This window comes from Genypterus blacodes, unplaced genomic scaffold, assembly GCF_046128005.1.
Source record: "Genypterus blacodes isolate CSIRO-AG114 ecotype Tasmania unplaced genomic scaffold, CSIRO-AGI_Gbla_v1 ptg000070l_1, whole genome shotgun sequence".
Taxonomy (NCBI): Eukaryota; Metazoa; Chordata; class Actinopteri; order Ophidiiformes; family Ophidiidae; genus Genypterus; species Genypterus blacodes.
This window is the reverse complement of record NW_027466880.1, coordinates 2,572,514-2,598,655: the sequence shown is the minus strand read 5'-3', so window position 1 is coordinate 2,598,655 and position 26,142 is coordinate 2,572,514. Positions and strand designations below refer to the sequence as shown.

The window sequence follows — 26,142 nt, the reverse complement described above, 5'->3', positions numbered from 1 at the left end:
GCATTTAATGAAAAACCTTCCATGTTAAAGCTGTCACCAGATCTCAGCCATGCAGCAGGTGGTCCAGCACTCACACACACAAAATCAATAACAAAATGTAGACATTCTCACAAGGTTTCATCGATTTAATGTTTTGTTAATGTTTGTGCAAGGATAAGAGTTACAAAAATCTAAAGACTACAGATGATAATATATCCTGTTCCTATCATACAATGTTATTTATACAAGTATTCTTTTAACAGTATGTATAGATATATATATGTTCAAATGTACCTATTACATTTTAAAGATATATTTATAATCCTCATAAGACAGACAACAAATGACACAAGAGTAAACAATTCCATCTAAACACCCACACAGCCTGAACTGACAATGTGCAATCTAGTTTCAGTGATACTGATGTGCTATAGTATATTGTTCTTAGTACAATTTCATGAAAATAAAATCACAGGACCGACAAATGCAACACAATTCCCTGTAATGGTTATTAGTGCATTAGTCGTTTGAATTGCAGGAGATACTGTTGAATTGTTGAAATTTGTCCCCATTTCCCATCATATTTCCTTGTATTGGTTGTTGGCTCGAAGAATTTGGTAATTTCCTCATTCACAGACAAAGCAAATATGTCTGAATTTATATTGGACACAAGGCATCCCAAGTGTGATGAGTTCCCAATGATGGATACAAAACAAGATGAAAACATTGATAAAAGCCTCTTATGCCACTTCCCTGTCAGCTTCTGCAGCATATTTTATTTTCCAACATATTTTGGTGAAAAAACACACATCTGTGTGCTCAGTAAGTTCCAAAAACACATTTTAAATCAAACAAAACCCAGGATGTGGTTAATACACAGCTTCTGTGTCCCATTGTTGCACTATTGCATTTAATGCTCATGTATTAGTAGGGTATTAAAGTTTCCCCAGTTGGTTTAACTATTTGGAACACACTGAGCATATAGCAGATAAGTGATTTATGCTGCAGAGGCTTTCAGATCATCTATGGATCTAAACTTTAAAACTCCTCATCAATTTTTTATGGAAGTCTGTTTCCACCACACGAGAAACTAAAAAGTGTTAGTTTCAGTCAAGTTTTTGTGATTTTTTCCCCCTCACAACTAAAAAATTCTTTGTCGCAATTGTGAGAAACAACAACAATGGCTCTTGGCAAAGACTTAAAACTAATAAGTCTTGCTGCAGACAGACCCAAACATCCTAAAACCTCAGAATTGACAAGAAATCTACTATACAGCACAGTCAAGGAATTTGAGGAGTAAAACTGAAATGCTCTGCCTATCCCATCCAAATGTAAAACTATTACAAATGAGTGAATTTGTAGTTTGGTCAATGAATGGTTAATCCATGTTTTGATCTGTCAATGAATTTACTGATTTTAGGTGGGTACATGAATGAGTAAACCAGAATAAAGACAAACAAACTGTCTATAATGACGTTTAGTGCATCTAGTTTCATAATCAGTCTGAGAGGCAATGGAAACTCGCAGTTTTGAGAGAAAAAAAGTCACAATTACAAGATAAGTGGCATCCTTTACAAATTCTCACATGGTGGAACTAGACTTCCATACTTCTTTACTTTCATTATCCGAAAAAGAGATGCTGAAGAAAAGCATGAAGGGAGAGGCAGAGGCTCAGACTGCCAGTGGTTGCGCTGCTGTGTGGCTAATGATTCGCCATGCTGGTAGAGGTGGAATTGCTAACCCGGGCTGATAAAAAGAAGAGAAAATAGACCCAACGTACGCCTGGCAATCAGTCCAGGTTGGTGACTAGCCAGGCCATAATCTGGCAAGGCCGCCACTGCCGCACTGCTAGCCAACAGCCACAACTGGGAGCCAACTGGTAGAATTTGTTGCCCACAAGTGCCAATGGAAACCCAACACGATTTTGTGGGTTCTGCTGCTGGTGCCAGTGCAGAGCGTGTCCGCCCGACAGACAGACAGACAGTCAGACAGGGGGCTTGAAATGTTTATAAAGATAAACCAAAAGAAACAACTAATGTCCACAGATTGTATAAGTACCTAGCATTATTTGCTTTTGTTACCATGTGTACCTGCAATGGAGGCTTCGAAGCAGAGCTAAAACAGACACGCTATTTCTGTGTCTGCGCTTTCTCAACCACACCAAGCTGACATTGTTTGGTTATTGTTTATTGTATGGAACATACAGCGCGTATGCAGGTTTGTTTTTTCAGGGTTTTTTTTTGCTAAGCAAACATGCTAGCACTCAGTAAGCAGGCACGATTAATAGGTAACAGTTAGGTAAACATGCTAACTCCCCAAGCTGAGCTGGTTTAAGTCTGGCCTCTGAAACTGCAGAGGAACATGCACCTAGCATCGGTGACATCACCTATGGGCTCAGTGGAGTGGCATTCTGAAGCCTGGGTTTTGGTTTGGAGCTTCCTGCCATGTTTACCAGTTACTAGGGGCAGAAAATCTGGTGTGGGCAAAGAGAAGGAGGCCTGGCTGCTGTTACAACGACCACCGTAGCTGAGTTTGATCGGCTGACACGCCTGTCAATCAAGCAAACCACGCTAAAGCCCTCCACGATACAGTGTGCGTCAAAGGAAGTGAATTTATTGAGAACCCAAACTTTAAATGGGAAAACAATATTTTTCCATTTACTTCAATGGTCCGTCAAGATCAACAAGTTGTTTTTGTCCCCACCCAAGATTTGACAGCAAGTATGTGATTGGTCAATCGATTTTGAATATGGCAGTATAACTGTAAGTTCTGGCTACACCCCTCTAACCCACAACCCTGACTGTATGCATTTTTGTAAATTGTGTTAGTCTGTAATGGCTACAGACGTCTGGACTGTCGAAGCCTAGGTGGGGAAAAAAAGACAAAAATCAACTTGATCCGTCCACTAGGTGCAATACCTGTGTTAACCACGGGAGGGGAGGGGCAGTACAAAAAAGTCATGTACAGCAACAGCAGGCAACAACGGTTTTCAGATACACGCAAAGTACACAAGCAAGTACTGTTTTTTGTATTTTGCACAGTTAAATTGAACATTGAGACCCTAAGGTGCTTCCACCCTGACTTCACCCTTCAGCCATGGTGGTTACCAAAAAAACATTTCCGCAGAAAACCTCACATGGTAGTGTAGCTTATCATGGTGGGTCAGGCTGTGCAAGGAAAGATCACTGGTTTCTCTGCGGATAAAATTGGTGTCAAAGTGTTTATCGCTGTAATAAATGGACTGCTTAGGCCACGAGCACAGACCGAGTGTCAGGGTAATTGGTGGCTAAACAATTCTTTAAGTGGATCACACACAACTGAGCAGGGAAGCAGATACAAAGTCCAACCTCACAGCACCTTTGTATCCTTAACATTTTAATGAGATGTTTCCTTATCAGTAAACAAAATATTTTCCAGTGCATACGTTTTTTTCCAGCATGTTTTTTTTTTTTTTTTTACCTATTGTAGAGTAGTATTCATAACACATGTCCTATCTTTATTTATAACATCATTGTAATGCAGTACATTTCTCGTGTTGTCAGACAGTTGACAGAAGCAGTAGCCATCCTACACTGGCGGAATACAAGATCAGTGGTAAATATCCATCGCACAGATCAGTCAATATTTGTTTGAAGAAGACAAGGCTCACTGGATATCCACAGCCTTCTTCGTCCTCCTCCCTTGTGAGTTACATGTTACCTTGTTTGTCCGAGGATGAGGAAGAATTTGATGGTGAAGGAGAGGGCGCCTTGGGGAAAATCCTGTCGGTTGGGGTGATGCCCGGACTGCCCAGACCAGAGGAGCTGGAGCTGCTGGAGCGGTGCGTGCCCTGCCCCTGGCCGAGCACAGGGGCGGGCCGGACGGGTCTGACGGGCGGCGGCCTCAGCGGGGCGCTGGGCCTGCGTGCAGACATAGCTGGTTTGAAAGTGGTCATGGTCTCAGAAGAAGAGCTGCTGCTGCAACGTCGCTGGACTGCGTCCGGATCCCGGATCACCATGGTGTGGAGGGGACTACCGGGCGGGTCCTGGCCGCCACACTGGTGTTTGAGCGGCTCCAGGGTGTCCAGAACAACGTCAGGTGCGTGCTTGGCCACATTCTGCCGCTCCAGCTCACGCAGCTCATGCAGAGCTGTGTTCATAGTTTTCTCTATATCCTGACCAACAGAAACAGAAGGTAAAACAATAGTGAGCTTCCAATAAATCATTATTCAGGACAAGACAAGACAACACTGTTTTTTACGTGAAGGGCATTGTGATGTGAAAAGTGTCTGACTGGCAAGTTGTGACTGCCCTCTGCTGGAATGTCACAGGAACAAGATCAGGTTACATCAATGTTTACTTCTAAAATAATCTCATAATTGTATTTACTGTGTTTAAATCCAAATTACCAGAAAACAATCCCAGTATTTTTTTAATTGACATTTACATTGAATCGTCCGCCTCACCTCAGCGAGTGCTTCAGCCTCAAGGGCTTTGTGGTCTCCTAAACTTGCATGGCGAGTGGTGCTGGGAGATGATCGCTGTGAGTGGCTGTCAGCAAACGCCTTCCTGTCAGGGTGGGTGATGCTGATGCTGCCAGCGCTGCCAAATGTTGCGAGACGGCGTTTCTCCGGGCTGTCTGATGCAGCCCTGAGGGCAGCCAGCTTGTGTGGGCTGCAGGGGCGAGGCAGAACTCTTGGTGGGTCTGCAGCTCTGGTGGGGCTGTGGCTGTCAGGACCGTTCCTACTGCGGGGAACCGCAGCTCCATCTGATCGCACTCTCAGCCTGAGAAACATTGTTCAGAGAATGACAGCAGATATAAGGTTGTTTTTTTCTAAATATTCTGAAAACACTCACAATAAAACATTTAAATAAAAATAATAATAAAAAATAATATTAATAATAATAGGACTAATATCTTTAATTAAAATAGTGCTTTTCAGGGTAACATACAGATCAAACATAGAAACAGTAACATAATAAATGTAATATAATAAGTTTTTCCCAAAAATTTGCTAAATTTGACAACTGATTTATTCAACACTACAGATTCCAGAATATAAAAAGTAAATAATAATAGTAAAACAATACAAATAAAATACACTAGACATTTTAATAGAATAAATAATATTCAATATCATAATATACAGTATAATCGAATAAAAATGTGGGCCTTTTCAGAAATTCCTAACCTACAGATATGGAATGCAGAAAAGGAAAAGCTGACAGAGAAAATAGGAAAGGGAAAGAAACAAAGAAAATAAAACCAGGACATAAAATGAAAAACAGCAGAATAGATTAAAGACAGAAACACACTGAAGAATAAGTGAGTGAGAGTTGGTGTGTACATGACTGATTGTGTAGCATATGTGTGATGATGATCTGATGGATTGAGGGATGTTCCAAATGAGAGTAAAATATGTGTCTATAAACCTAGAATGTCATTAATCATGCTTACAGTATGCATACATCTCAGCTAAATACGGCGTAAATCTCTATGCACCTTCCTACTGCTGCTCCAAAGCGGCGCTCAGGTGTGTGTTCAAAAGGAGACTGGTGGTCATTTCTGGATGAGGGTCGGTCATCCTGGTGCGACCCACTACTGGCATCACCGTCAGGCCTCTGAGCAACGCCATCTGAAAACGCATCGTCCCTGACACGGAGAGACGAGACAAACTGATCTTTACATCTTTGTCTCGTCCCAGGAAAGCATCACGCAGGAGATCACTCAAGATATGCAAAAATCATTCCAACACAACATTATGCAAATTCATTCCATACACTCAGCTTCATGATTTTGACACAAAAACAAACCACTTAGCTGTGATTAGCACTACTGCTGATAGCGATTAGGGAGAAAGGATCACTACCCTCTAACTCTAATTAGACCTCACTGTGATGAAGGCACGCTGCTGAGAGGATAGGAGGCAGAAATTGATGGCCACAATTAGGAAGTGACCAAAGTGCTCCTGCTGCTTAAGGAAATTGTCCTGCTTTAAGTGGTACAGCTAATTGGTGATTTAGTAGCCATTAGAATCTTGACTGGTTCGTGTTTTTCAAAGATATATGTCTGAAACTACGTTATAAATACGTCTTCTTCGGCTTTACATGAACAAATGCTGACCCACTTACATGTCCTGCACCACGATGTACTGATGTGGGATCAGCCCGTCCACGCCGTTATGCCGGCCCTCCCACCAGTCCTCAGAGGCTCGCATGTAGAGTAACAAAGAGGCACCCTTCTTGAAGGAAAGCTCTCTGGGAGTTCTACCCACGTAGTCAAACTTAGCGATGGCCTCGATTTGCTCCAACTCTGCAGGGAACATGGCAGAATACAATATGAGACAACTGATCATTTCATTGGACGGCTGCACAATTACAGGCCTCACAAGACAGTGTGTGCTCACTCACCTTCATCGCTGGTGTTAGGCCCCGTACCATTGTCTACCTCATCTAGGGTGCCTGGCTCACTGTGGGGACTTTCACTGAAAACAGAACGTGTGGGACAGGAACAGAAACAGATGAAGAGTCCTCAAATTACAAACTACAATACATGAGGATAAAATCAAAGCACGCAATTTCAATTTGGTTCAAAATGAATGTTGGTGACTATTATTTATTTTAGACACTTATGCTATCCGCAATTAGATTTCATCAGAGCACCAAAATTGTAAAGACATATACAGACTTATTCCTCCAAATTCACAATCGTTGTAACAAGCTACCTATTATACATAAGAACTCAGCCAACTGTCAGCCAAGGCTTTCTTTGCTCAGATAGACAAGTAAAGTGTTGCATAATTCAGCAATGTCCTTGTGTACACATCTACTTACCAGTACTCTTCTCCTCCAGTCATGCACTTCTCATAAACGGGTCCGTCTAACTCTCGATGTGTTGGGAAGATGGCCTCATGGTGAATGATAACTGTCTTGATGACCTCATTAACATGAGCCTGACAGGACACAGGGTCCTGCTCATCAGGTATGGGCATCAGTGTGGGGCCAAAGCAAATAGCCAGGTTGTAGGGGTCCATCATGTTCTCGTCACTGTACTGGGAAAGACTGCAGAATAGGAGGTAGTAATAGTATTAGTTTCACTCTGGCACACACGCTACAGAATTCGCTGTGACTGGACTTACTGATTTAAAAATGCAAACAAGTATCTCATGACAATGATCACAGGCCGCGGAAGGGTCACAGTGATCTGATGAAGGTGATGAGCTCTTTCTGCACCAGAGTCTAACTCTGCAAGAAGGAAAGGGAGAAAAAGAGAAACAATGGCACAGAGACAAAACAAACTGACCGACTGGGAAAAGCTTCGCTGAGATATTCCAAAGAACATCAACAACTGTGTAATGTCGAGTGTTTTCCCTGTAATGTGACTCACTGGTGGTGGATATGAGGTCCATGAAACGTTCTTTAGGGAACAGTGGGTTTTCCAGTCCTCTAAAGTAGAGCTTCAGAACGCCTGCCACAGAGTTGATGTCATGATCGCTCTGATCGTCCACCAGTGGGTCCTCTCCTGCAGAGAAAGCATACATTTAATCCACCGGTCAGTCTTTCACCAGTCACTATTCCTTCATACAACACGACACTGATGTGCATTTCAGGTGACGGGTAATGGTGCAGTAAGATTCCTCTGTTATTATTACTGCAAGAATGCAATCCCATGTTTTATGCATGAAATATTGTTTACGCGGCCGTTACAGGGTTAGGAACGACACAACAGCTCATTCTTTGCACTTTAGACACCCATGGGAGCGTCTGTGGCTTTTGAGGTGGACAAAACACAATTTAAAAAACAATCAAGCGGAGACGGCCTGTCGCACGGGGACTCACCTCTTTCAAATGCATTTTTAATGTCGTTGACTTCGACCTGGGACCCTGGAATGCGAAATATACCTTGTTGCTGAAGACCTGCGGACAGATGAAAGCACCCAAGACCCATCAGTATATTATTTCTTATATACGGTGTATATATCAGTGGATGAAACAAAATTATGTCCACATAAAATGTCAAACAAACAATGAAGCAGCTACAGTGGTGCAAGCCAGAAGATGAATCACTGAGTAGAAGAAAAAAAAGCATATAAAGAGATTAGAGATAAGCTCATCATCTATTTTAGTATAAGAGCGGTGCACACACACAACAAAGGGCAGATCCCTTCAAGTCTATTAGAACAAAATTTATCTTGGTGCTCCTGGATGCTTAAGCGTTTTTATTCTATTTAGATTTTTTAATGGGGATTTGTTATTACTCAGTACTGGAAAGTGATCCTGTCAAATGTCTGGCATCATTAAAATGCCTTTGCCTTTAGAATTCACTTTATTTCAAAAAAGACTCAACAAATTAAAAGGTTTTGTCTGTTAACGCAATTAATCAACACACAGAGAGAACGACAGAGTGGCATTGAGAATGCGTTTGAGTCCCTGACAAAACTGTTGCATAAAAGTGAAACTGACTGAGAAACACAATGTCAGACCTGATTAATGTTTCCATGTGATGTAACATTGGGCACAGCGCAGCATATGCAGCACATTAACACAGCTTGAACCTACCGTAGAGGTTGATGTATCGGATGCAGCTCTCAACCACCACCGGTATCGGCTGCCCAGAGTCCTACCAGGTAGAGAAGCATGGTCCATTATCCAAAGCACATCAAAGAGATTCTCTGATATCTTATGCACATAAATAAATTGTCATGCAGTTCATTACACATCTAATTAACCTCACAGGGACGAGAGGAAAAAGGTTACATCAGTTACTCATATAACAAGCAGAACAAAACCATGTGTTCAGAGTTTGAGTCATCATGCACTAGTTACTACAGCATTTTTCACACAAAAGGACAGAGGCACAGAAATGTTCTAAGCACACGGATCATCATCCCTTCGCCTTGAAGCTATAAGTACCTGACTCCTGGCACGGACATTCCTTCTTCCCCTGGACAGACAGCAGTAAGGCACGTAGACAGAAGAGAAGAGAAGCAACAACCACAACAGGTTAGCCAGAGAGACAGAGAGACAGAGACAGATCTATAAAAGAGAGAGAGAGAGAGAGAGAGAGGAGGGCCTGGCCTAAGAGAGTAGCCGCCGCAGCATCAGTGCCTTGTAGGTTGTGCAACATGAGGACATTGCTGGGGAGAGGTTCTGCACGAAAAGGATCTCAGAAGAAACACGTTTGATTTTTGATATTTTTAACTCCATGTGCAGCCTTTCTGTCTGCTCTTATTTGATCCAATGCAAGATTAAGCAGCCATGGGTTTATTTGCAGAACTTTAAGAGCTTAGCCAGCTGACAATGTGCCAAATTGATCCAATGTCTGCAGCTGGAAGAATGTTAAAAAGTAAATATGCACTGGTGTGATGCTTTTGCAAACAAACCATCCCCAGAATAGGCTTTTTTTCACCCGACCTTCCAAAAACGGAAAGGTGACTGATTGCGAGGACAAGGCAGTGAGGAAGAAGAAAGTCAGTGCTTGAGTGAGCTAACGTTTGGGTAGAAGAGAGAGCCCTCAAGGACGGCTAGCCAGACAGCTGAGCTCACACAGAGACAAAGAGCACAAATGGGCGGATACCTGAATGAAGGCCTCCATATTGCCGTTAAACAGCTTATGGTAAAAAACGGAGCGAGGTCTAGACTTCCGCATTCTCTGAGGTTTAGGGGGAAGAGTGGGGGGCCTGGGGAGATGGTGGGGGTGTACAGTAGGTGCATTGTAATTATGAGTATTAATACAACAGGCACGAGTACAAATCAAAATACTTATACGTTGTTAGATTTTTCGGAGTGTTTCCAACAGTTGTGTGTAGCCAAACAAATAATATGACACTTCTCAAACATCATCGTTGTAGGCAAACACAATCAATACCAACAATAAGGACTACATGGGATTACCACACGCAGATGTATTTAAAAATAATAACAATAAAAATCATCAACAATGGCTGTATCTTAATGGAACACATTTTTGGTCAAATCCTGCAGTTTTTCGTTTCTGCCACTAGAGGGTGCTGAGAGCAAAGTTAACATTGTGTTGAGAATGTTACTGCACACATTTCCAGCTGCAGCATGATGACATTGGAAACTTTCCACCAGAGAACCAGTGAAAGGAGCCAAAGGACTGCTGACATTGAGGTTAGTGACTTTTAAGTCTTTGATAAAAGTGGAAACAATTCAGATATGGACATTTCATTTCTTTATAAATTGTTTTGTTATTGGCTTATTAGTTTTAGATGCTCCCAAAAACACGTGGAGACTATGAGCTTTGAGTTTGATATATTAGAACTGCAGAGTTATGAATAATTACCAACAATCAATAATCCATCTGGGTGCCAACATGAGCTATAGCAGAAACTTTTGGCTCGGAGGCTTTTCGCACAATCTGGGGTCATTTCTACTACATCCAGGCACAAGTGAAGAATTTTACACACCATCGCCTATTTAATACACCCTCTGGCCATTAAACATCTTACCTTGTAGTTCCATAATCAGCCCTTTCCCCTATAATGAAAAAACAGAGGAAGAGCAAATATAACACCCTATAGTTTGGCAATGGCAGGAGTTAGTGGTACAGTGGAGTGCTGGCTGACTACACCAGGCTGGCAGATGGGGACGGAAAGGGGTGTTATGAGAAAATGGTCATCTATTCAGACACACTCAATGGGGTGAGCGCCATGGCTGCCTTTGACTCACCGCCAGGCAGTGGTCATTCAGCGGTCGCCCTAGAAACAGCACAAGAGCCCCAGAAGGGGACGGCCTGCCTGCTTGCTGCAAAGCGAAAATGTATCCAGGGGCAACAAGACTGGGGAGGCTCTAGGGGCCTGATTTGTACAGTAGAACGATTTTGTGATATCTAACATTGGGCATTCACTTTGGTTTAATTAATTACTGTGATCGGTCAATCAGAAACATTTGTGCATTGGATCACGTCATGCGTAAAGCAGCTTCCAGCACAATCCCACTTTATGTCAACCACAAAACCAGGCCAAAAGCACACTGGCATCATTTAGCAAGACACCAACATGGAAATGTACATACCATTATCACTCTGTGGACTCAATTTAATGTGCATTCAGTACGAGGAATGTGTGAAAGAAGTATAAAGCACAAAAAGAGCGTGTATAGTATAATCAACTAAATCTGAAAAACTGAATGTAATTTATTTGGGGTTATCCAAATACAGTTTATTCTGTATTAGGAGATATTTGCAAAATGGGTGGGGAAAGGAAGGCAGAGTGGCAGAGAAGAATGGGTGAAACATTTACTGATAAATGTATTTTTAATTGTCACATAGAGGATGAATAAAGTTAATGGAATCTTGAATATTTTGGAACAATGACTCCAGTTTGTTAATTAGCCCGACTTCTCAGCAATTCAATCAGTGAAGTTGTTTTGGGGACTCAACATATAACAACCTTAACCAAAGTAAATGAATAATAAAATATGTCTAGCGAATAACAACTAGGCGAGTGAGGTGCAATCACAGGTGTTTGGCTTTAACAGCGATAACTGTGCATCAAACTTGGCAGGTTGGCTAAGGATTTGATTTTAAAATCAGTTAAAGCTAAAGGTCAAAGGTCAAAGTCAAAGGTTCAGTCCAGCGCTCATTCGTGGGAAGTGTTTTGAAGGTGAAAAGGTGCGTTATGTCTGAGTTCTCACCCTCTCCGAGCGTCTGCTTCAGAAGGTCATGCTTGGCTTGCAGTTTCACAATAAGATTGCTGCCATTCAGGTACTCTTTGTACTTCTGCAGGGATGACAGACACAGAAAGAGGAAAACACAAAGAGACGGAGCATTATTTGAAGTTACTTTGTCTCTACATTTGAAGCATCTTTGCTTTGCTTGTCCCATCTGAGCGCTCACAGTAAAGTAGAAGCCTTCAGTCTCGTGCTGGTTGGCTCTTCTCTTAGAGATGTTGGCCTTGCTCATGTAGGAGTCAGAGGACGCCGATTTGATGGACTCTGTGGACTGACTGTGCTGGAAGGCTTCCGAAACGTCAAAGTCCTCCACTGTAAGCATGTCCTGAAGAGTCTGCATGGTGGCGTCAAGCGTCTTCCTCACCTGACATACACAGCAGATGAGGAATATTTAACACACAGCTGCCATTTGAATAATCTTGAACTACATACTTGTCATATATCAAATCTTAATGGAGGTCGTAAAGGGAATTAAAATGACCGACTGTCAAACATTGGACTCACACTTAACACTTCACATAGTAGTAGTAGTCCCAGTTTGTGCGCTGTTGCTCTTTTCACAGCATCTTGAGAGACTCACATCAACTACTGAGTAATTAGCTCCAGAGCACGAAGCATCGTGACATGAAAGATTAATGAAGTTGCTTCCATGTGAGGCAGACCAGGAGGAAATGTGCGCTTCCATATTCATAACGGACAGGCACAGGGGCATTCACACACACACACACACTGGTGACCTTTAAACAGTTTTGTGTGAGTCACACCATCCTGGATGACTTCAGGCCAACAGGCCACTGAGACCCAGGTGGCCCCCAGTCTGTGGCAGGAGGCCAGATGAAAGATGAGACGGCCGCACAATGTCAATGTCAGACTAAAGACAAATACAAATGCAGGCCGGCAGTCATGGAGGCTGAAAGTAAGCAGCGTTTACTCACATGTACTATGTGTTTGTGTGACAGGTTATTGAATTAAAGCTATCTGTCTCAGTGGTTGGCTACCAAAAATATATTAAAAAGCCTCAGGTGCTGCAATAAATAAATAAAATTGTCTATCTACCAGTGAGAGAAGCAGCTTTTAATTTTTCATATGCATCCAGTTTGTCTTAACACTTTCAGAAGCTGCACCACAAAATCCCATTGAAAGGCTTTGTGAGGGGGCACAGTGTGTCTTCACCTTGTGCTTTAACACACTCTAACATGCATATGCAGAGGTGTCGATGTGCATCCTCAACTTCCTGTTCTTACACGTTTTGTGGTATTTCATTGATTGCACTGTAAAGCATTTAGTGCCACGTACTTTGCGATACGTTCTGGCGATGTATTTTAGATTTGACTCTTACAGCATCTCAGGCAGCTGTCAGTGTGTTGCTATACAATGTATCGCCTACATATCACACCTTCTTGTGTTAATCCAAAGGGGTTTAAAGGAATTTATAGCCCTAAGAACTGATTTTTCAAAATGACGTATTTTCTTAACCAACACAGGGCTGAGAAATTGATTCCTTCAATTTTAAGGAATGCAATCATTTGATGAGAAATTAATTCACCCGTTTATTCGTTTATTAGTCAATTCACTTACCGACTTAAAAACAATAAATCAAACACTTTTGTTTTATATATTTATGTCTTTACTGTTCACTACATTACAGTTCCTCACAGTGTGGATGTATGTGTATGTGTATGTACAGTATATGTATTTATATCCACAGCCTGAATCAGCAGAAAGGAACATTACCACGGTGTGAACAAGCGTGCACAGAGCGCTCACCTCCTCGTTCTCGATTTTCAGCGTTGCCAGTCGAGACTGCAGCTGGTGGTAACGCATAAGAAGCTCCATCTGAACGGGCTGCTGCGCACTCACCTGACACACCTGGCACATGGGACAGAAAGCACAGCAAACACGGTGACATGATGAGACCAATGAGCAAGGCAGCCTTCTTGAACCCCCAACCTTCTGCACACTGTTCTCACCTCATCTCCCATGTGTTGCTGATAGTCAAAGCGTGTCGGGGGACAGAACGTCTGACTGTGCATGTCCATAAACTTCAGCTTGTCTCCTCTGAGGTCCATGGCGTCTACAGCTCCCTCAAGCAGGTCCAGACCCTCGTGGCGAGACGTTTCTAAGCTGTACTCAGCGGACAGGTAGGTTCTCAAAGTGCGTGCCAGGCTTGCGTGGTAACCTAAGTCGCAACACTGGGGGGAAGAAGTGGAATATCTTGTCATTATGGGGCAACATTGTGGGACATCAGTAACATGTAAGCCTGACATGAGACGTACTCAGATTAATGATCTTTTACAAACACGTTGTCCATGCAGCCCAAATATACATTAAGTCCTGCTGATGGAATCTGATGAGCTGCAACACTAAAGCCATGATTCTTTGCCAATAATCCGATTTTTGATTCTTACTTACGTCTATCATATCTGAGACATCGTGGATGTAATATTTGGCAACCAGGGCGTTGGTTGCTGTCAGATTGAGGAGATAGTCGTTCCGGGCCTTGGTGCATTTCAGCTTGTTCTCAGAGTACTTTGCTTGTCTCTAGGGGAGGAGGAGGAAGAACAAGAGAGTCACATCAATGCGGCGATCTTGAAAAATTGCTTCTTTGTGTGGTAGAATAACACATTACTACATCGATCTTATCTGATAACTGAACACTGAAAGCGTCTTATATGCTGCACAAAGTAGAGAAAGAGCTTTCTTCCTCGTTGTAGCTCTCATTTGTACAAAAGTGAAGCAGCGAGAATGACAAGAATCATTACTGACCTTCTCCTTCATCTTCTCCATCTTCTTGACGGAGCTCCGTCTCTGCGGGCGGTCGTCGTGACCGTAACGCAGCAGGACGCTGCCGATGTCGTTGGCCTTGCCGATGTGCTTCTCCTCCTGCTTCTCCGCCTCCTTCAGCTTGCTCTCAGCGCTGAGACTCTCCGTGTGGTACATGTGGTACGTCTTCATCACCTGTGAGGACATACGGCACAGCACAGCTCTCCTGAAATCACTTCACACTCTCCTGATGAAAGGATCACCATTGATGTCAACAGGAAATCAAAAAAAGTATTTGGCAGGTGGTGCGATAATGGAGTCAGTTTTAATTAAACCAGCTTTATCGTCTCCATTCTGTCTCTTAAAAAACAGAAAGTACACCCACATCGCTCAGAGCAATTCGTCACTTTGAACCGAGTTGAGATTCTTGTTTTGTAGTTAACACTGAACAAACAGCCAAACAGCCAAACTAAACAACCTCTGCCTCTCCTTTGTGGACTCTCCAGTGCTGGTTTCCTAGCAACCCTGATTGAAAGTGATGTGAAAAAAGCAAGAGTGAGATCAATCAGCAAGAGGAGAAGGAGAAAGAGAAGGAGGAGGAGGAGGAGTAGTGACAGTGAACAACCTTTCCTCCTGTGAAACAAGAAACTACTCGATATCTACAAAAAGCCAGCAGCAGATCGATTAGAGAAACCAGGCGGCTGAAAACTAAACGGATCACATTAACGACTTTCACTTTACGGATTTATATTTTTATTTTTTAGGGGGCAGCTCAGCCATTTAATAATGCATGAATGAAAACTAGGGGGAAAAGACTCCATATCAGTGAAGTGACGTATAAAGTTACATCTCTTGTGTGGTCGCAAGTGTTTTGCTTCAAATCTATTTGTAATTCAATGCAGATTTATGAAGCGCTGTTGTTAATTATCATCATGATTGTTGTTTAGAATCTTCATCCTGTAAATACATCTACAAATGATTCTGTAAAGAGACCCTGTCAGTATTGAACCGCTGTCCAATTTAACAGAATCTGAACGGTGGCTTTAACAAAATTGTGCTTTGTGTTCTGTATGACCTCTTACAAATGCAGTAATGGACAGAGGGACATGTAAAGTTGTTGCGGCACATAAGCAGATGCATCCTAAGACATTTAACATTAACTAAACCGAGCAGTGCACCTCTCTGCTGAGTCCACCTGGAGCACAGCCAGGTGGGAAGAAACACATAGCTTCCCACAAAGATAATGCTGATTTCCCCCTTTCACATCCTCAGGACACAGGAAGAAAGGGCCTGTACGAGGCTGCGAATCCGCCCTGCCAGCTGCTCGACAGGTAACAAGATTCCGGCCTGAGGAGGACGGAAAAAGCTAAAGGATGCTGACACAGAGAAAGGTGAAGCAAGATTAAACTCACTGTGTAGAGCTCATTAGTGACTTTCACCAACTCCTCGTGCATCTGGACCCCAATGTCTTTACTCTGTAACGGAGAACGGGAAATGAAAATGCAGAGGTGATGATAATTACACATTTAGAGAACAAATGAAGGCAGAAAAACATCTCATTTGCAGCAGCAAGTAAAAGAACTCGCAATCTGTATGGAGGTTGTTTTATTTGTGAGTGAGGAATGTCAGCCACTGTAGAAAAATCTCTCCTCCCTGCGCCAGAACAGATCGAACACGATGCCTGGAGTGTACGCGCGGATAAAAATAGAACTGTGCGGTGAGCGCGGAACATTTTCCGAGGAGCCGTGTCACGGTCTCAGCTCAGTTGCAGGGGCTAAGAGCCAGTGATGAAACGGACACGTCCCATGACGGGCTTCTAACCCGAGCGGTGGAGCGTGGGCCAGGAGACGGCATCTTTGGAACTGCTGTAGAGGGGAAAGTAGCCCAATCAAAGTCTGTCTCTCGCTCAGAGAAACACCACTGTCGACATCGCATTAATTAGTTGGCGCTGTGTACCGCAGCATAACAGGGTTATTCACAACTAACAGACAACATCTTGCAGAGGGAGGCAGGTTTTCTGCAGGCAGTTATTAGTCCTCATCACTGCCATCATGACAGTCCAGAGCTCCCCTAGAGGGCATAAATAAGAAGACGCTCCTGATGCTGTCAAAACGGCACTGATCAAAGATCCCCACAGCAGATTGTTGATCCCTGACCCTGCTGTGCTGCGTTCACACATCCCGCACATTAATGAGGTGGATGTTTGCAACAAGAATAACCTAGAATACACTTTGACATCAATCTATTCTATGTGGTAAAAAGGGGAGCCTGGTAAATGCGAGGGACCAAGGGCGATGAGGTGTAAAACACAAATAGCAGCACGAAAATAGAATATAGCAGAGGTAACCAAAGAGAGGACCGAGCAGGTTATGCTTTACTGTTACCGGCGCATATTTTGGCAGGTAAAAACACGTCAGACAGGGGTTGGACTTCCTGTCACTAGGCTCCCTTGTGAGTAAACCACGAAGACTTTACAAGCCAACATGTAAGGCAGCAGGTGGATCCTTGGACGCCAAATCCTCACGGTAACCGGAGCGCCACAGTATACCAGATCACACTATAGTAAAGTTCAACGGCAGGAGCCAAATTGTCTCAGATTACCCTGTACGAGCACCACGGCAACAGTCTTCTTACTGCAGATGTTCATTCAGATTTCCTGCCCCGTGTGTTGTGTGTGTGTGTGTGTGTGTGTGTGTGGGCAGTATTTCCAGCTGTGGGCTTCAGTCAAGCCATTTGAGCGGTTGAGTTTGCCGTCCTGACCTTTTTGAAGAGTCTGATGACATCCTCGCCCACGTGTGCCAGGCGGACAATGACGTTGTTGTTGTAGATGTCGCTGAGCGTGGCGTGGTCCCTGCTCTCCCGCCGGGTCTGATCCAGAACCAAGTACCAGCAGTTCACGGTGGACAGGAGATTCTGGTCTTTTCTGAAACAAACCAGGGAACGACTTTGTTATTAACCTTTGCCAGGTGAAATATCAAGTCAAGGCCAAGATTAAAAACAAGATGAAGCCTTTATTGTAGATGTGTGAGAGGAAATTAATTAAACTTAAACACACACCTAGTATTCTTTGGCAAACACGGCATCTGTACGATTACATAAAGTAAAATTTGCACAAAAAGCAGAACGAAGCCATTTTACAGAACGATCAATACGTTGTTGCGTGCTGTCACTTGATATCTGCATCTCAGAAATGAGGAAGTCAAGGTGTCAAAAAAAGCAGCTGAATACACACACACACACACACACACACACACACACACACACACACACACACATTCAATTCAAGTCCTCAAAAACTCAAGTGTCTGCTTGACTCTCTTTTCTCTCTGAATAGCTTACACATACTAAACATTTCAGTGGTGGCACCTTCTGCTGATAAAAACAAACCACATCCAACTCTATTTCTCCTTTTGCCGGGTAAAAGAGAAAGGAAATAAGAAGTGAAGTTTGATGCTGTGTGTGTGTGTGTGTGTGTGTCATTGTTAGGAAGCAACTGTCAGATAGATAACAATCTGCTTGGTTTCACCCACAGAAACCTTTCATTTCACACAAGCAATAAGTAGCTATGGACCGAGCCATAACAAGCCCATGTGAGAGAGTTTGCTTTAATTAAAATGGTTCCCTACGAAAAACCTCAAGAGACAACTCAATAATGAAAGCCGTCCTTGAATAGATGATGCATAGAGACGTCTGAGAAAACAATGAGGCTCATCTCTGGCCATTTGTGAGGCTGTATGTGATGGCGTGGAAGATGAGAGATCACAGCATCAACAGCATCATTCTGAATGTATAGTTCATTACTATACAACCAGAATGATGCTGATAATACCTCAGAGATATCTCATTATCATTACACTACCAATCAACCACACCTTTTGTATTATAATGCATTATGAATAAATTCATTTGTTGCCTGGTATACTGTAGTTGTAAATCAATCAGTACGCTGCCTTTCTGAATTGTTCCAATCGTGCTTCTAAACCATAAACACCGCAACCTTCCATTAAAGGTCACACAAGGCCTTTGAGCTGCTTTTGATCTGCGTCTCTTCTATAGCGACTCTATGACTCATTTGGCATCTTTCTTGCTTTAGGTGCTTCACATCCTGCTTTGGTATGCTCAAGTGTGGAGTTCCTCAAGGTTCTAGTCTAGGTTCTTCATTGTTCTGCGTCAGTCACTAGTAAAACACTCGTAACAGTAACGTGTTTTCTTTCTTTGTTTCTGTTAGCAGCTTGTAAATAGTGTGAAGGATCTGAGGCTGTCCTGCTGAAAAGGTTGGATTTTAAAAACTAACACTTAGTGAGGAAGCACTTTGTAACTTATAATGTAAATACAAATAAATCATTCCTTATGTCGGGCATCACTTACTTGGCAGTAATTAGGTTGTGCCTTGGAGCTCAGTGAACTGTAAATTATTCATTTAATCATGAACCGATCTTGGTACCAAATGCAATTCAGCTGCAATGATTTTTCTATCAAAACATTCAGTGATATTAATAATTAAAAAACTATTATAATTTCTGATATATATGATTTTTTTTTATATGTTCCAGGTAATTATGCCTCATGTAACTCACTCAGCTTCTATAAGCGTCTCTCATTTCCGGGAGTTTATTATCTCAGTATGCATCACCGACTATCCTACAGTGTCTGAGCCGCCTGCATGCATCAGGTGAACCGGTAGAGAACTTGCAGACTTCACACAAAAAAGGTTGCACTCAGGTTACAGCCAAGGTCAGCACCTTCTCGCTCTGAGATCACAGCCAAAAACCAATCAAAAGGCGATGCCAAAAAGTAGGTTTTGCCTTTCTGGTGAAATAGAAGCGTTTCACTGGTACAGCATCAGAGCACTGAGCATCAGGATCTTCTGAGTTTCCTTTCATCCTCTCTTTGAATTAAAAAGAAAAAAAGCCAAACATGAACATAGCGTCTCTACAGGCGCTGTAGCAGAGCAGAAGCTTTGAAAAGATCAGTTCTGTGACAATCTCATGACATGTTTTTTTCATTGGATCTGTCTGAAATGAACATCTGACAGATAAAGAAATGCAGCTTTCAGTGTAACAACATTTGAGCGGTTGCAGATATCGCTCTGAAAAGCAAAGACTCCTCTTTATCATTCATGACAGAGACTTCGTCGGCTAGCTTGCGTGCGTGAGTTTGAGTCCCAGCCTTTGAAAGACCGATACAATGATGAGCATTTAATATGACGCGGGGGCAAATATAGGACAGTACGAGGGAGAGAGCGAAGTCATGCAAAGTGAATCTCTTACTGGGTTCTCCTTATGAGAGAACGCTTCATTTATCAGCGTCCCAGTGACCGAAGCTCTCGTCCATGATTAAGCTTTATACCCAACTGACTGGAAGACTCAGAGAAGATCAGAAAAGACCTTGGTGAATAAATCACCGTGCCTGCTAACCCATGACTGACACAGCCAGGTCACATGAAAGGGTGTCCAACTGCCTACTTATCAAACATAGCGTGCTTCAGAGGGCAGGTTCTGCCTCTTCCTACTGATTTAATGCCACCATAATGAGTGCATAATACAGTGTTCTGTTAGAAAAGGGCAGAGTGTCCCAAATTGTGAATTCTAATGGGGTATTTTATTTATTATGCCATCCAGCTAGTGGTTCAAGTGAGCCAGACAGATAGCAAAAAGAACCCAACTGAAACATTGTAAACAGCCCATTACTCAACATGCTGTGGGGTGTGATTATTTCTTGAACACGCGTCCGTCTGTGAAAAATAGCCACCATTGTTTCTTCCAGACTGGAGTGAAATTACGACTTATTTTCTGCGTCCATTGACGAAAATGTGAGTATTTAGACAGCAGTCTAGCGTGAAGTTGTTTGAGAATGGAGATGAAATGACAGCCACAGAGAAAAAGGGGGGGGGGGTGCTGGATAAAGAGCCTGACCTAGTTGAGAAAAACACAGCAGCCCGGGGCCACAAGCTTCCTTAGCCCGGCCCTGGCTTCATTTCAGGTCATTAGTTCTGCTTTCATCCCTCCTCTCCTTTTTGTTGCCGATCCTTTCTTTCTTTCCTTTGCCCTCTTGCTGTTTTCCGTGCCAGCAATCAGTATGAATCTGGACCGCATTTGAAATCTACGTTGCTCTTGCGGGGGCGTGAGCGGAAAGACAGACAGACAGACAGACAGACAGACAGACACCGGCGAGACTCACTTAAAGTGCTGGTGTTCTCTGGAGGTGCGGATCTTGGCAGAGTAGCGCTCGGCCAGTTTGTCCAGGCCTCTGGAGTACTCCAGCTGGAGCTCTGCTTTTCGACGGAAGAACTCCTGCAGGTCCTGCAGTAGCTGCAGCCGCGACTCTGACTGCTGCTCCAGACAGCGAAACTGCTCCACCAGCTGGTTACGAATCTCTGCAGGAAACAAAAAAGGGAGGACACCAGCTTCAGAATGAATCAAAGCCTGCTTGCATTACCGGGCCACACGTCTGTAACGCTGTAACACATGATATAGTAACTCAAGCTGGCATGCGCACTAATGACAGAACAAAGTAATCATAATTGGATAAAACTGGATGTCAAAGTGCATTTGTTGACTTGTCTGTGGGGGAAGGGCGTGTGTGTTTTTAAATGCAGGGGCGCCACACGTGCATGTGCGATGCATGTCTGATGATTGCAGCAGACAGCACGGAAAAACTAAAATAGGTCAGCTCCTCAAAAAGCATTGTGCTGAGAGAGCCCACAGAGAAGTTTGTCTTGAAAAACATTGCGGGCTTTCTTGCGATTACAAGACTGCTGTGGTTTCTGCTGGTGAGCTTTAGAAACTTCAACTCCCAAGTCTGACAGTGGAGAATAAAGTTTTTAAGTCTGAATTTCGAACATGCAGATCATACGAGTTTAACAAACAGGGCACAGATGTTACATGAGAAACGTTTCACTTTGCTGGCAAACATTCTGAAAAGTTCCTGCTCTTCAAGTTAGTGATAACTGTGACTCAGAGCTGAAAATAACTGTATAACTACACCATCTTGGTTTCTCATTTGGAGCTACAGGAGATAGAAATGAAGTTACAATGTCACTCTTATTGTGGGTGATTGGCTGCTGAATGTGTCGCTGCAGTAACTATGCAAATCATTCCAGAACCTTTGACTTCCATCCATCTTCTCGCACAAATGATGTGGAAGCTGAAACTGTGCAGATAAGTTCACATCCATGTGGTATTGTTACATAGATACACACATGAACACACAGGAGGGGGATCGAACAAAGCTTCTCTGTGACACAATACGAAGTGGTCAGGCAATTATTGACATCACCGAAGATTCTGTCGTGACGGAGCGTTTCAAACATGCATACGATTGCTAATGGACTGAAAGGAACTTTGCAGAGATTTATCAATGGAAACGATGGCTGAAGAGGATGAAAGGTCCTTTTGTTTAGCTCTGAATGCCGTTCCTGTATCAGGAATAAAGGATTTGAGAATGCGTCCCACATTGTCTGCGTACGTTTGAGTGAAAATATGAATGGAAGAAGGAGAAAGGAAGGACAATGGGAGCAAGAGTGAGAGGGAGAATAAGAAAGACGGTGACAGAATAAATATGTCGTCCCATGGCGTTTGGAGATGTGCCCCTTGTGGTCCCCATAGTTGCACAGTTGCCTGGTTACATTTCTCTGGAGGCATCTCCATGGGAGCAGGCCAGCTCTATGTTCTGACAGCCCCAGCAGTCTGTCTGTTTAGCATAATGGCCAAGGACAAGGCCAAGTTTCTCCCCTCGCCACTCGGTAAACAGCCTGTGCTGACGAAGGAGGCGGAAATCAAGTTCAAAATACGACTACGTATCACTCTGATGCGCTGAAACAGACCTACAACGACTGAAGTCATTTTAATGAAGACTTACTGAGTAATGCATAATCAAGAGACGGAGTTCAACCACAGAATATACCAAGAAGAAAACCTTTAAAGATAAATGTAGTCATCTCTCTAATAGGAGAGCAAATGTTTCATTAAAAGGAACCTCGCCGCTCCTCACACAGGTTTGCTGCTTGGGGCCAACGTTGTGCCAAATGAATAAAATGTTCCACATCCCAAATGCATGTGGAACTTTCACTAATGAAACCATTATCCATGATGTTTACTTTTTCCTAGCCCGGACTGGTTAAAAAAACCCGGTACGCTCTGGTGACTTTAACGAGCATTTTGAGCATAAATTAATTGCTTCCAGAGATTTGAGGGTAAAGGCTGAAGCGACGTAAACTGAAACAAAACTGAAACAAAACTAAATATGTGGTTGTGTTGACCCAGAGCGTATCGTTACACAACAGTATAGCTAAGCTCCTGCTGTAAATACTTCAACACCGAAATATCAAATATACATTCTCAAAATAGGAGCAGAGTTATGCAACATGGAGCATAAAGTTGCTGGGGTTGTAAAATGTGTGTGTGTGTGTGTGTGTGTGTGGTTAGCATGTGAAGGTAATCACACATAAACGTCTTCGCCTCAAAAATAACTGTCAACAAGCCCAAACACAGCACGTCTGAGAGATGAAATGGTGGAAGAGGTTTGCAGATCCGCCAGTTTGCGGCACCACCACAGCATAAAACGCCAAACATGGGAAGTCATTGTCACCACGGTAACCTATTCAAGCAGGCCCAGACCGGTCATCGCCAGGGCCAGTGGCGCTCAGGCCTCTCCGGGGGCTGTGTCTACGGTTAAGCCATGCGTGACTGGTCGCATGAGGTCTAAGCCAGACTGACACGTTGACATCATTTGGCACAAATCAAGTATGCACATTTGATCCCGTCGCTATGGATACGGTGTTTATTAACACGGAGAGGAATGATAGTTTGTGCACGGTAAAATCCAAGAGGTAGCAGCAAGAATGGATATCTATGTGTGTGTGTGTGTGTGTGTGTGTGTGTGTGTTTATGCGATGCATTCGTCAGCACATGACCAGAACACGTACAACAAAGAGACTGGTTCACTGTTCACAACCGTGACATTTGAAGACAGCATCGGTCTTCACATTCTTTCACTGTGATGAATACACACAGAGGGGTGTGTCCAGATGATCCTCATGGAATGCGTATCTGCACTGATTATGGTCGGGAGAGGCTGTAGTAAGATGCTACTTGCTACTCAGTGACTCTTTGTGACAGAGTGATTACTTAAAGGCCGGCAGGAGCAACAAAACCCTCAGCCCATCTTCTTTTCCAATCATTTATACAAGCGAATATTACAGCCTTTTCTATTTCTACTCCTCTGCTTCATTGTGTTCATACAAGACTGCAGCCACAACAACAGCTGAAATAGGAGTACGATATATTTACCTGTGTAGGACTACGTGATAAGACAAAGACAGGTCTGTTCTTTCTTAATGAATATTCACGGCTCAGTGATGTCAGTGCGACGAGCGTGATAATACTATGATTCTACGACCTCAGAGCAAGAACGCCATCACGCCAGACAGCATATGTGACTGAGACTCTGCTGTATTCAGAGATGCGGCATGTTTAATAAAAACCCTGCAGAGTGCATCCTTACATTGTGTCTGTGCAGCAACTCAGCACTATTGGAGAGCGATGTCAGAGTAAAGCCCTGATAGCGCCAAACTGATCTGAGCCCAGTTTGTAAATGAGCTTAAGATGTCAGCTTAAAAGCTTTTCCTGAAACTGAGACGAGAGACGGGGCAGTGATGGCTCTCTGTCTCCGCCACAAGGATGGAGAGAGGGAGAGAAGGAGAGAGGGCGAGGGAGGGGAGAGGTAATCTATACCTCTGTCTGCAAAATGACAAGCATTCTCTTCATGCCTTGCACAAGCTTTTGCTCATTTCCTCTAGACAACAGTGAGTGAACATCCAGACGCTCGGTGGGCTCTCGGGCTGTAAAACGTGTTTGTGCTGGACTGTACGGCTATGAATCATCATTAACTGCTTTATGGCTACATGGTGTTTGTGTTGTTTGAGCAGTGATGGGATAAAATATCAAAATTTGTCAACAATGATGTCGGTTTGGTTGTTATTTTGTTGTTCACAGGTTATGTGGTTATTATCACTGCTGCAGTTGAAGTCACAAAGGAATTAGATGAGCTGAATTCAGACAAAGCTCATTCAGGGACTGCCACCAATACGGTTTCATTTTAACGTAAAAATTGTATCGCAAAAAACTGTCAGGGTTACAAGATAGCTGCATAATATTCACAATAATATAATAACGCTCCTGTACAGATCAGCATTTAATTCAAAATGCAGGTCCAATCAAGGGCACCATTCACTCCAGTAGACAGATAATGGTGTGCTATGTTTACTGTTAGCATTCGTAACCTTGACTTATTAGGATAAAGTCTTCAAGATTGGGACTTAGGCAAATATGTCAACGTGCAACTCACTTCTTCACAGCAGTGTAGGAAACTAAGACATATATACTGCACATTCCAGAATGTCAGGTCTCTTCTCTCTGGGTTTGTGTGTGTGTGTGGCTCAACCAGTCACATATTTAGTGGCAGACAGTGAAATCCTTTCATGGTTCATAATTCATACTGACAGCATACATTATTTATGGACTTTGTGAACTGTTGTGCTGCGTGACCTTCTCATGAATTCCATCTCCCTCCTGCAGTTACACTTTCTCTGCCCTGATGTGCGGGGACACACTCGTCACTCATTTACCCTGATCACTGGACTGATTTAGATGACACAGGCCGTCACTGTATATCATGAAACCCCCTCCTTCTCCACATCTGTATCATAACATGCTCCGGATAATTAGATGACACACTGGGCAAGGTGCCGTTCCCATGTTGAGTGTGCAGCACATGACAAATCAAACCAGCCCCACTTAGAATAAACTACAATCCTCCAATAGATCAGATGGCCACACACACACACACACACACACACACACACAATAGGCTGGCTTACAGGCATCTTCACTGGAATACAGACAAACAGGTTCAGCATGGTCACCCAGAAAACATACGCTTGATTGAAGCTCTTTCCCTCCCAGAATGGTTCGGGTGTGATTTCATTTTCAAATAATCTGTTAATCTGAGGCTGTTATTGTTTAAAGAACCAATGTCATGGACCAATATGCAGCCCGTCCCACCCTTTGCAGCATTGCAAAACACACTAAAAACCACATAAAGCTTGTGGCAAAGTTACGCAACAGCACAGAGCGATGTGAGCGGGCCTGCACGCCACCAACCTTTTACTTGAGTCTCATATTCGGCAATAATCTCTTTGTCCTTCTTGACTTTGGCCTGAGATGACATTTTGGCAGCAGCGGATTGTGCAATCTTCGGGCCAGGAGAGTCACCAGTCTTGGCACAATGCAGCTGTTTCGGAGCCCTATGCGGTCCCTCTCTCCGGATACTTCACCACCCGATCGAGATAGCAACCATCCCCTTGTTTCACACACACACACACACTCACACACACAGACAACTTCGGGGCATCTGGCGCACTCGGAGGGTTTTTGCTCTGGCTGTTTCTGCTTTGGAGGCAACGCCGAGCTAGAAGTGCAGATCGCAATCCGCGTCTGACCACTCCTCCTCTTCACACACACTCCTCGCCGAATAGGAGAACAGTCCTCGCTTGGTATGCATGGTACAAATCCTGGGTGGGGAGAAAAAAGATGCAGGAAATCTGGACGCTTTCTCTTATAATTCTCCTCTCCTTATCCATAAGACTGTGTAGTTTGGTGCCCCCCACTTCTCCTCCTTCTCCTCCTCCTCCTCCTCCCTGCAAGTTCACTGCTGCAGCAGAGGCAGG

The 26,142-nt window shown here is 43.4% G+C and overlaps 1 protein-coding gene across 3 annotated transcripts; it reads right to left on the bottom strand.

The window, feature by feature from the left end:
- Window positions 1–496: 496 nt before the first annotated feature.
- On the bottom strand, window positions 497–26,142 carry LOC143005298 (SLIT-ROBO Rho GTPase-activating protein 3-like). Of its 3 annotated transcripts, none has more exons than XM_076156611.1 (22): window positions 25,577–26,142; window positions 20,595–20,790; window positions 17,175–17,337; window positions 15,827–15,889; window positions 14,418–14,609; window positions 14,064–14,192; window positions 13,622–13,843; window positions 13,419–13,520; window positions 11,818–12,015; window positions 11,616–11,700; window positions 10,430–10,457; window positions 9,535–9,637; window positions 8,517–8,577; window positions 7,797–7,874; window positions 7,345–7,479; window positions 7,097–7,202; window positions 6,792–7,019; window positions 6,369–6,442; window positions 6,090–6,270; window positions 5,461–5,610; window positions 4,424–4,742; window positions 497–4,132 (listed from the first exon to the last, which is right to left on the bottom strand). In XM_076156611.1, the coding sequence occupies exons 1-22, from the start codon at window positions 25,641–25,643 to the stop codon at window positions 3,668–3,670; spliced, it is 3,345 nt and encodes a 1,114-aa protein (XP_076012726.1). In that variant the 5' UTR covers window positions 25,644–26,142; the 3' UTR covers window positions 497–3,667. The 3 variants fall into 3 exon arrangements, with proteins under 3 accessions (XP_076012726.1, XP_076012729.1, XP_076012728.1); XM_076156614.1 differs by lacking the exon at window positions 9,535–9,637 and adding an exon at window positions 8,871–8,901; XM_076156613.1 differs by lacking the exon at window positions 25,577–26,142 and adding an exon at window positions 25,352–25,415.

Coding starts and splice junctions, on each gene's coding strand:
- LOC143005298 (XM_076156611.1), bottom strand. CDS start 25,643: ATGTCATCTCAGGCCAAAGTCAAGAAGGACAAAGAGATTATTGCCGAA. Junction 14,610..15,826: donor TCACTAATGAGCTCTACACA/GTGAGTTTAATC, acceptor ATGTCCTCACAG/GTGATGAAGACGTACCACAT. Junction 8,578..9,534: donor ATATGGAGGCCTTCATTCAG/GTATCCGCCCAT, acceptor TCTACCTGGTAG/GACTCTGGGCAGCCGATACC.